The 11,238-nt window shown below is 43.6% G+C and overlaps 1 protein-coding gene across 1 annotated transcript in view; it reads left to right on the top strand.

Annotated features, from left to right (window-relative positions):
- MBOAT1 (membrane bound O-acyltransferase domain containing 1) overlaps positions 1-10,594 on the top strand; it is a 101,861-nt gene extending 91,267 nt beyond the window's left edge. Inside the window, exons 10-12 of the mRNA XM_014550298.1 lie at positions 3,829-3,932; positions 7,036-7,100; positions 10,342-10,594. Coding sequence (XP_014405784.1) covers positions 3,829-3,932; positions 7,036-7,100; positions 10,342-10,579 — 407 coding nt within the window. The 3' untranslated portion in view covers positions 10,580-10,594. The remainder of the gene's footprint in view (positions 1-3,828; positions 3,933-7,035; positions 7,101-10,341) is intronic.
- Positions 10,595-11,238: the final 644 nt, after the last annotated feature.

The raw sequence follows: 11,238 nt of genomic DNA, 5'->3' as shown, positions 1-11,238 counted from the left end.
CGACCCTTTAATACAGTTCCTCATGTTGTGGTGACCCCCAACCATAAAATTATTTTCGTTGCTACTTCATAACTGTAATGTTGCTACTGTTATGAATCGTAATGTAAATATCTGATATGCAGGATGGTCTTAGGCGACCCCTGTGAAAGGGTCGTTCGACCGCCAAAGGGGTCGCGACCCACAGGTTGAGAACCTCTGCTCTAACCTCAGCGCACGCATGCACGTGTGTGTGTGTGTGTGTGTGTGTGTGTGTAAGATTGAGAGAGAACTGCTCACACCCTTTACAACCTTCTACTTCCTCACTTATCCTCCTTTTCTCTCTCCTCTCTCCCCTTCCACTCCACATTCTGTATCTCAGGGTAATGGGCTGGCTTCTGGACTAAATCGGCTCCTGCTTTAAGGAGGAAAGGAAGGCCATTCCATGGTCTCATAGGGAAAGTCTAACATGAGGTGGGTTGTGCTGGTGGGTCTACGTGGGGAGGGGGTCCCAGGGAACGGGGGTGCCTGGCACTGTTCTGCACTGTGGGGAGCTCCCCAGCTTTTTGGAGTATAGAATAGCTTTGTGGGTAGCTTTCTCTGGGGACTTGGCTCTTTTTCTTTTCTCCCCTCCTCTCTTATCTTTTTTTGGTAGCTTCCATAGAACACTTCGTTAATGTGTATGGCCTCAATCTGAAGTTCATTATAGTTTAGATTGCGTAGGCTGGTCTGCAATTAACCTGTGTATTATTTATAAATAAAGAAGCAGTGAATAGTATGACAGGGAATATTTAAACTGCTTAACTGAATAATTGTTTTATCCAGCTGCTTAAAACACCATTTACATATAATTGATGTTCTAATTATACATGATTATAAATTTAATCCTTAAAGCTGGCCTCTTGATGGATCTTAGCTGAGCTACACTGCATTAGCCTAGTTCTAGTTACTGTTTATATTGAAATAATACAGCTATTTTCTTTGGATTTAGTGTACAATTCTGTCCTCCCCAAACCCCCTACTAATTAGTGAGACTCAACTTTAGCCCAGGCTGTGTTCTAGAGATCACAAACCATAAAATATGGGCGTCTGAGTTAATTTATCTGTAATGATATACTGGAGCCATGTACAATATAAGCCGATTTTTCAACATCCCTTTAAAATAGGTAACATTATTATAGCCATTTTATACTCAAAAGAATAGGTTTAAGAACTCGCCCAAGGCCCTGCATTGACTCTGATGCCGAAGTGGAGAGAGGAGCCCAGGAGATGGACCCCCAGAGTCCGCCCCTCACCACAGTGTTCACGCCGTTGTGAGCTGTATTCCGTGAGGAATGCCTGTAGAGTGATTTACAGAGCCCTGAAAGATAGCAAGTGTGCTCATGCGCAAACACGCAAACACAGGATAGTTATTATTCTGATCTTTTGAGATCAGGCCTGGTCAGCCAGAGCTGAGGCTGGAGGTGGGGCAAGGCATTCAGGGGTCCCAGCACGGCCAGTCCAGCCCTGTTTTCAGTTGTCAACACAGACCCTCAGGGCTCTTCCCCCAGATTCGTTTATCTTCTGGCCTTCACACATCTGTGCCCACACAGTTAAAACTATTAGCTTCTTAACTGGCCCACTCTTGCTTTGCTTTTCCACTGAGCTCCCATCCAGTGGGCCTGGGAGACTGACGTAGCAGGACTCGGCACTTTCCTTCTCTCTTCTAAAAGAAACCAGATCGTTTTACGGTGAAGCCGAGTGTAAGATAAGCAACAGGGGAAAATGACACTGCTTGTATGGCTTTGCCAGAACATTTCGGATCACCTAACCAAAAAAAGCCCAATACGTAACGGGAAGCAGTGGAGTCAGCGTCATTTTCTCTCCCCAGGGAAGCTCTCCTCTTTGCCGCCATCATAAACCCAATTGTACTTGATAAGGAAAAAGCAGTCCTGGTTACGATTTAAACTCAATGTTATTAACAGATGGCCCGCCTAGGAAGCTGCTTCTTCCCCCAATCAAATGGCCATTTGGTGCAGTGGGAGGTGAGGGGAGGATTCCAGAATGACTTGGCTTTCTTGTAATTTTTCTGGGCTGTATACAATGCTGGAATCACATTAATGTGACCCACACACATGCCAATTTAGGTTACACTTTTAAAGAAATAGTTGGTTAAGCTTTATGCCTTGGAGAGAAGCTGACTTCAACTGATTTTTTTTTAAGGTAGAAAGTTCAACTTAATTTGGTTTTAACACACTGTTTTCTTTCCCTGTGATGTAACTTAGTCAGTACTAAGTTTTTCTCTTCTTTTCAAACAGTTTTAGACTGGAAAAGTTTACAGCTTAGCTGCAGGGAGCAGTACACCTTCCATTTACTTACCAGGAATGGTAAAGGACTTTGATAAGGCACGGCAGCTGTGTGCATTTACATCGGGACCCTTTCGGGAATGGGAGTTAACCCCGTAGCTGATGTCCCAGAGCAGTGACTGTTTATAAAGCTGAGAAGGTTATTAAACTCAGATCCCAGTGCTTAGCCCATATTTCATGAGTGAGGGCGTGGCAGTACCGAGTTCCTCTTTTCTCATTTTATGCTCCAAGATTTTAGTCCCAAGGTGTAGCTACTAAATTATTTTTTTCATTTATTATTTTCATTGTGGTAAAAGTATACATAACAGAAATTTACCATTTTTACCATCTGTCATGTGCAGTTTAGTGGCACTGAGTTCATTGAGGTGCAACCGTCTCCACCCTCCACCTCCAGAGCGGTTCCCATCACCCCAAGCAGAAACTCTATCTATTAAGCAGAGTTAGCTCCCCAGCTCCCGGTCCACATTATTTTTAAGGGTGTAGACCCAGAGGAACGGAGCTGCAGGAGAGGAAGGTCCTCTACCGTCTCCTCCCGATCGCAGGCTCTACCTGCCGTGCTGAGCTTTCATCAGTCTTATTACCGTATTTTCTTTTAAAAAATAACCAGTGAACTTGAAACAAGACAACTGGATGAGAGGATGGTCCTCTTGGTCACTGTAGTAAAAGTATATTGGTTTCATCAGGTCTTTGTTTACAGAAAGCATTTCATTAAAGGAGTTGATGAGCATAGCTCCCTGCAGGGGGACCTTTCCTTAGGGTTCCATGAAGTCACCTAACGATGGTAGCAGGAGCTTTCAGAGGGACTTATGGGTGGGACGGCTTTGGTATTGTGTCCACGTGTGGTCTCCATGGCAGCTGGCCCCCGACTCACATCTCTAGCTCTCTCCTTCTTGTAATCTGAACGTTCCTAACTGCATCTCAGCAGCCCCAACTGATATCCTTCCGGCCTGTCGCGCTTCATACGTTCAGAATGAGCTGCACTTTCCTTTTCAAAGCTGGGTCTCCTGACTCAGTGCTGTCTACCCGTCTGATGACAGCTCTTGGACCTCAGTTACTGTCCTGCCGTCTGATGACAGCTCTTGGACCTCCACGGGTCCCTCGTTTCTTCTTCCCGTCTCTGCTTCTGAGCTTAAGTATATTTTCCTTCTTCCCCCTTTCTCCTTCCATATCCAGCTGGTCACTAATCCTCCTGTATCTTGCTTCGTTTTGGTTCTTCCTCTCATTCCCATGTTGTATTCTATGAGCATCTAGTGCCCTTCTTCTGACCTCTCAGGTGCTCACTAAATGCCAGTGAATGAATAAAAGTGAATAAAAATTGAGGTCACCAAAAAGCCAAACATGTTTCTCCGATTCCCCATGGCACCAGGCCCTTTAAATCTTTTTGGTGTCCTTTCCGAGGAAACTGCCACCTATCTCTCCGTCTTAAAGCGAGACAGACATTGGAATCTTTTAAAGCGACCATGTGACCTTTGTTCCGTATCCTAACGTGTTGTTTTGAAAACCATAGCTGATGCCGTGAATAACGCAGCTGGCTTTGGGTTCAGCGGAGTGGATCAGAATGGAAATTTCTGTTGGGATCTGCTTTCTAACCTAAACATCTGGAAAATTGAGGTGAGTCTATTGTGCTTCTGAATCCAGCTGTGATCGCGTATAAAGCAGTGGTTTACGTTGAGTGCAGTGTCCAGGGGTCTTCTTCATCGATGTCCGTGGAAAACTGCTATAGGGAATGCCAGGGCCAGCAGTCTCTGGGACTTGGTGCATCTGGGAATATTTTTCCTCTTTGTTTTATTTTCTTTTTAAAAGATACTTTCTTGGTAGTTTTAATGGTTCAAGGAATAATGACACAAGAAAATCTGAAAAAAAAGCCAGGAAAATCTTTTTTGTTGTTTCCATTCCTGTGCTTTCAACTTGAAGGTACAGAATCCATTTTCTCTTGTTCACATTCTACTTCCTTCAGTCAAGAACACAGACTGGCCCTAGCCGGTTTGGCTCAGCAGATAAAGCATGGTCTGCGGACCAGAGGGTCCTAGGTTCCATTCCGGTCAAGGGCACATACCTTGGTTGCGGGCTCCTCCTGGGCCCTGGTCGGGGCTCATGCAGGAGGCAACCAATCAATGTGTTTCTCTCACATTGATGTTTCTCCCTGTCTTTCCCTTTCTCTTTCACGCTCCCTAAAAATCAATAGAAAAATATCCTCAGGTGAGGATTAACAACAACAACAACAACAAAGAACACAGACTGGAAGCTTCTGCATTTAGATTTCAATTTTATAAGTGCTCTTTGTGGTTCCTTTGGAAACAGTGATAATCCAGTTGCGTTTCAGAAGAATTGCCATAGCACAGAGCTTTCAGGCCTCCGGAAGCAGTGTAGTTTTTCTCTTCCGCTGGCTTTGCTCTCCTATGTCGTCATCATTGCAGGTGGTCTCCTTGGGGCCATGTCACTTGGCTTCCTTGGCCTTGTCAGCAGTCAGAGCTGATAGGAAGACCACGCTGCAGACCCTATTCCCCTGGCAGCGGGATGGAGTAGGGCATGGTTCTCCGCAGGCTGAGTGTTGGTTCTTCCGCCAGGTGACTCGGGTTTGTGGCTGGAAGGGGATATGCAGACAGAGCAAGAAGCCAGGGCCGTGGAGACTTTCCACCTGCTACCCACGTTGGGTGGACACTAGGCCACAAGAAGTCTTGTGGGGGATACCTTCCACCTTCTTGATGCCTGAGTCTTCTCTGCATCTTCAATGGACAAGCTCCAGCCTCCAGAACAGCGGTTCTCAACCTGTGGGTCTTGACCCCTTTGGGGGTCGAACGACCCTTTCACAGGGGTCTCCTAAATACATCCTGCATATCAGATATTTACATTACGATTCATAACAGTAGCAAAATGACAGTTATGCAGTAGCAACGAAAATAATTTTATGGTTGGGGGTCACCACAACATGAGGAACTGTATTAAAGGGTCGCGGCATTAGCAAGGTTGAGAACCACTGCTCCAGCACAACCATTCTCATTTTCAGAAAAGCAACATAGATAATCTCCATGCGTCTCGTTCCTATACAGATGATGTCAGAGGGAGTCTGAAGGTGTTATGGCTTGCCTCCCTATTTCCACCAAAATTCTTCTCTCCCTCAAAACTCTGGGACCAATGCTGGCTGCTGTGGGTGAATGTCCTTCACGGTGGTTCCCTCTGACCTCCGGCTGCCCCCTAGTCTCCTCCACTGTGCACACAAAGACAGTCATTTCACTGGGCATGTGTTCAGGGTGAAGGGCCAACTTATTAAGTTACCTATTTGTTATAAAGGAAAACCAGAAGGAGGAACTTTGCATTTTCAATCGAGTTGATCTAGAGGAAGGAGCTAAAGAAAACCAAGGAAGTCCGATTTAGTTAAGGTTCCTACAAGCTGTGTGTATAACATTTTATTAGCCATAGATGATATGGATACATAGAAGTCCTTAGAGTTTTGAAATAAAAACTCATAATACAAAATCTGTCTATTGACATCTATTGATGATCTCTCTTCTTCTCTCCTCTTCTTTCTTTCTAAACATATTACATTAGGCCAGTGTGTGACCTAAGATTTTCTTATGGTTGAAACAGAAAAAGTGGCACTTGTACTTTCCACCTTCATTAGGCATCTGGTTCGTGAATGTTTGTTTCATGCTTTCCACCTCCAACCAGCCTTTGATAATACCTTTTTTTTTTTTTTATGAGGAAACCTTTTTCATGGCTTGTTTTGGAATGTGTCTTCCTCAGAGGTTGATTTCTTTGTGTCATTGCCAGTTTGGTGATATTTCTTTCTTTTCTTTTCTGTATTGTGACTCCTTCATGTGTAAATTTGTTGAAATAAAAACTCATAAAAAATCTGTCTATTGACATCTATTGATGATCTCTCTTCTTCTCTCCTCTTCTTTCTTTCTAAACATATTACATTAGGCCAGTGTGTGACCTAAGATTTTCTTATGGTTGAAACAGAAAAAGTGGCACTTGTACTTTCCACCTTCATTAGGCATCTGGTTCGTGAATGTTTGTTTCATGCTTTCCACGTCCAACCAGCCTTTGATAATACCTTTTTTTTTCTTTTTTTTTTATGAGGAAACCTTTTTCATGGCTTGTTTTGGAATGTGTCTTCCTCAGAGGTTGATTTCTTTGTGTCATTGCCAGTTTGGTGATATTTCTTTCTTTTCTTTTCTGTATTGTGACTCCTTCATGTGTAAAATCTCTCACTATTCTAAATACAATGGGAAGCATTTGAACCTGTGCAGCTGTTTGTAGAATAACTTCACAAGACTGACCTAGTTTATAGATGGCAACACAGTGAAAAGGTGACAATAAAATTGCAGCTGTCTCCATAAAGGCACTCAATTCACACGATTAAACTTTTCCTAGGGCAAATCCCCTTTTAAGGTATTTAGTTTTAAAATTCAGATGACTTAAAAAATTTTTTTAGACCAGAGAGGATGGAAAACCCACAAAACATTCCTTCAAGTTTTCCTATAATTTGAAAATAAATTGAGAAAAATTGAGACTTTGCAAGCCAAGTGTTCGTCAGTCTCATAAACATCAGGATGTTCCTGCCTTCAGTGGAACAGCTGATGTACTCTTGACCGACTAGTCACTAGTGAAACAGCACATCTGGTCTGCTGCCAGGGAAATTCTGGGGAGGACTTTCCATTACTTGGGGTATTTTTAAAGCTAATGATAGGTGTTATTTTCTTCTTTTCAGACTGCTACAAGTTTCAAAATGTACCTAGGAAACTGGAATATTCAGACAGCTACTTGGCTAAAGCGGTAAGAAAAACAAACGCGACCTCATTCCTCACGGCACTGGGATATGTTTAGATGGGAGTTGTTGGATGAACAGCAGTAGTAGTAATGTCATCTGACACTTTTGTTTTGTATGAACATCTATGCCCTCTAAGTAAAAAAAAGTAGAAATATAGTGATTTGAGAAGATCAAACAATATGGCATGTTTATTTTAATGTATCAGACGTTTAATCCTGCCATTCCTATGTACCAGGCACTCATTTAATCCTATGAGATGTTGGTAGTTATTATCCCCATTTTGCAGATGAGCAAAATGAGGCACAGAAAGGTTCTGTAACTTGCCCCAAGTCACACAGCTAATGAGTAATAGGTAAGAGCCCAAGCAGACCATCTGCAGAGCCAGGCTCTTAACCTCTGTGCTGCGCTACCTCTAACCTAGAGGACAGCCTGTGGATCAGATGTCAAAGACGGACATTGCCCGCATCTAACCATTGAAATCCTGGTATTTATCCCTCGCATTGAAAGCTTTATCCTACCCCAGATGTTTGTGCTTTTAAACTTTGTATTTTTATTGATATTTCTGTTTCCTTACACATTCCAAAATTAAAAACATTGCTTATTATGGAACTGATAATATGTTATCCGGGGTAATATGCTATCCTTGAAACTCTAGCTAGTGAATATTCCTATCATATAAGTGCAGGGAGAGTATAGAAATGCGAAGCTATAGATTCTGCTGTTGGTAAGTAGCATTTTTCTTAGGTGAAAACTGGGTAAAACAAGTGACAATGTATAGTAATTCCCCCAAAGTAAGCTCCCACAGTGTTGTCTGAAAATTGATCTGAACATGCAGTTTTTGGAAATTTATCCTTAATATTATTGCTATTAATTTTGCAAATAATTTTTGAATATTGAGTAATCCCAATGTACCAAGAGTTTTAGTCTCCATTAGGAGTTTGTTTTAAGATGACTGAACATATATGTATGCACATAAAAAATGGAAAAAAAATATAGAAAATGATTTGATTTATAAAAAAGATAAAGAGGGTAAGAAACAAGTACCTATGCAAACTATTCCTCATTTTAAAAAGAAACATTATACAAATGGGGTCCCAGTCCTGTTTTTCGCCCCAAATGCATTGTTTTTCCATGAAGAGGGAGCCATATCCTTAGTTTGGGTTTAAACCAGTTACCTTTGACAATCTATATAGTGCAGGATTGGTGTTAGCTGTTTGAGTTTCTATTTTATGTTCCATTTGGGTCCTCTCATTTATTAAACCTTGTAGTGGCCTCCTTTCAGTGCATTGGCAGTTCTCAGACTGAGCTTGGGAGAAAGCCCTGCTACTTTGTGTTAATAATCAACAAAGACGCCAACGCTCTCCAGGGTGTTTTGCTGACAATTTCTCAATCCACACACTATCACTTTTTAAGGCAGCTTCATGGATTGAAATCTAGTGGGCACAGTGAGAACTGAAAGGCCCTACAACTGACACTTTGATTTTGGGCTGGAGTCATTCCCAAATGAGGTGAAAAAGGTTGCAGAGCTGGTTATGGCACAGGGGCTAGGCTGAAAAGGTAAATTAATTTACACTAAATGAGGCTATCCGCTTCTAAAGAACCATATCCTGATTCCAAGGTATTTAGTGCCAATGGCACTTATTTATCCATAATTATTCCTGGTAGATTAGATCATTGGTGGCAGGGGCTGACCAGAGCCTGACCACTTGGAGTTTATTAGATACTAGTGGCCCGCTGCACGAAATTCGTGCACTTGGGGTGGGGTCCCCCAGCCTGGCCTGTGCCCTGTCACAGTGCAGGATCCCTGTGATCCATCACCCCAAAGAGGTAGGCCCTGCCCACCCATCCGGGGCTTCTTGATGTATTGCCCCAAAGAGGCAGGCCAGAGCTGGGGGAGGCCTGCGGACCCCCTGGCCAGGCTGCGGCAGAGGCCTGCAGACCCTGGTGCAGGCGCACGGAGACCCCTGCCTCAGCCCTGCCCCCAGCGGGCCACGGTGGAGGCCTGTGGACCTCTGCGTGCCTCAGGACCCCTGGCGCACGCGCTGCAAGTCCTTGCCCACCTGCGCCTGCTGTGCACCTAGCCTACTGATCGGTTGTTACTGTGACGGCGTCTTGACCAATTTGCATATCACCCTATTATTAGATAGACTAGAGGCCCGGTGCACTAGGGTGGGGTCCCTCTGGGTGAGTGATGGAGAACCTATGACACGCGTGTCAGAGGTGACACGCGAACTCATTTTTTTGGTTGATTTTTCTTTGTTAAATGGCATTTAAATATATAAAATAAATATCAAAAATATAAGTCTTTGTTTTACTATGGTTGCAAATATCAAAAAATTTCTATATGTGACACGGCACCAGAGTTAAGTTAGGGTTTTTCAAAATGCTGACACGCCGAGCTCAAAAGGTTCGCCATCACTGCTCTGGGTGGCCTGCAGGGATTGGGCCAAAACCCATAGTCCAACGCCACCTGCAGCTCCTACCTGCCGCTCCTGCTCATCCCGACCCCACTGTGCTTGCCGCGGGCGGGCTCATGTCCAATCAGTCCCGACCGGGAGAGGCTCTCCCTCCATGAGCCCTGCGTCTGGTGCCCTCCCAAGGGGAGTGGCCTGTGGGATCGGGCTGAAACCAGCTCTTCGACATCCCCTGAGGGGTTCTGGATTGGGAGAGGGCACAGGCCAGGCTGAGGGACCCTACCGGTGCATGATCAGGCCGAGGAGGGATCACAGGAGGGCTCCCAGGGCATGTCCGGTCCATCTCACTCAGTCCTGTTCGGCCGGACCCCAGCAGCAAGCTAACCTAGCGGTCAGAGTATCTGCCTCCTGGTGGTCAGTGCATGTCATAGCAACTGGTCGACTGGTTGACTGTCTGCCTGCTGGTCAGTGCCTGTCATAGCGAGTGGTTGAGCATCCTTAGCATATCATTAGCATATTATGCTTTGATTGGTTCTGCCATTTGGTCTATTTGCATATTACCCTTTTATTATCTAGGATAGAATAATGGGGTCAGATCATTTACTTCTTTGGAGGTTAAAAGTTCATGTGAATTGCCTACCTGATAGTGTTCAAGAAAACTCGAGTTCAGGCTGCTTAGAATGCATTGCAAATCCCTGAATAGGGTTAGGCAGGCAGGTCATCAGGAATGGAGCAAATGATTTCTGTAAGTCTGATTCGAAAAGATGCCAGTGTAGCTGGAGGTTTCTGGTTTGTTTGACCTGTGGCTGGTCGTGCCTGCCTCTCTTCACAGAGTGTGCTACGAGCGTGTCCCCTGGTACCCCACAGTGTTCACCTTCATCCTGTCTGCCCTGTGGCATGGTGTCTACCCTGGGTACTATTTCACCTTCTTAACTGGAATCCTCGTCACAGTAGCAGCCAGGACGGTAAGCTTGCTTTGGTTGTGGGGTCTTTTCCTTAGGAATGAAATGCCTGTATGTTTGTTGTCATTTAGTCCTATTAGGAGTTGGGGGATGAGAGGGCAGGAGTGATGTTTTGAAAAAAATCAAACAGAAGTCTTTCCATTAGAGAAATACTTCAGTATCTAGGAGGTTGTGGTCATCAAATGGTTTATCATTTTATTTTCACATTATTTACAGAGTGTGTTTGCAAAAGAAAAGGAATTTTAGGAGCACCGTTCAGTAACTTAAGAGATGAAAACATTTTTAATCATTAAAGGCTGTGAACATATACAATCTACTATTCACAGGTGACAATGATTATTAATTAATGTAGGCTTTGTAACACTTCATTTTACTTATACTTCACTTCATTTCTCATTTCATTATCCTAAGCCCAGAAATAATTCATTCTGTGAGCAGCCAGTAAAATCACAGCCACAGGAATTGCTCCAAACTCTCATGGCTGATCTAATTGAATTAGTTTGTGTAAAATCCTTTGGATTTTATAAATTTGGTTCTCTAGGTTTTTGGGGAAGTTTGTCCTAGACCAGTGATGGCGAACCTATGACACGCGTGTCAGAGGTGACACGCGAACTCATTTTTTTGGTTGATTTTTCTTTGTTAAATGGCATTTAAATATATAAAATAAATATCAAAAATATAAATCTTTGTTTTACTATGGTTGCAAATATCAAAAAATTTCTATATGTGACACGGCACCAGAGTTAAGTTAGGGTTTTTCAAAATGC

The sequence above is a fragment of the Myotis brandtii genome, unplaced genomic scaffold (assembly GCF_000412655.1).
Source record: "Myotis brandtii unplaced genomic scaffold, ASM41265v1 scaffold592, whole genome shotgun sequence".
In the NCBI taxonomy this organism is placed as follows: domain Eukaryota; kingdom Metazoa; phylum Chordata; class Mammalia; order Chiroptera; family Vespertilionidae; genus Myotis; species Myotis brandtii.
Note: the sequence above shows the minus strand (reverse complement) of the source record. Positions and strands in the feature narration are given on the sequence as shown.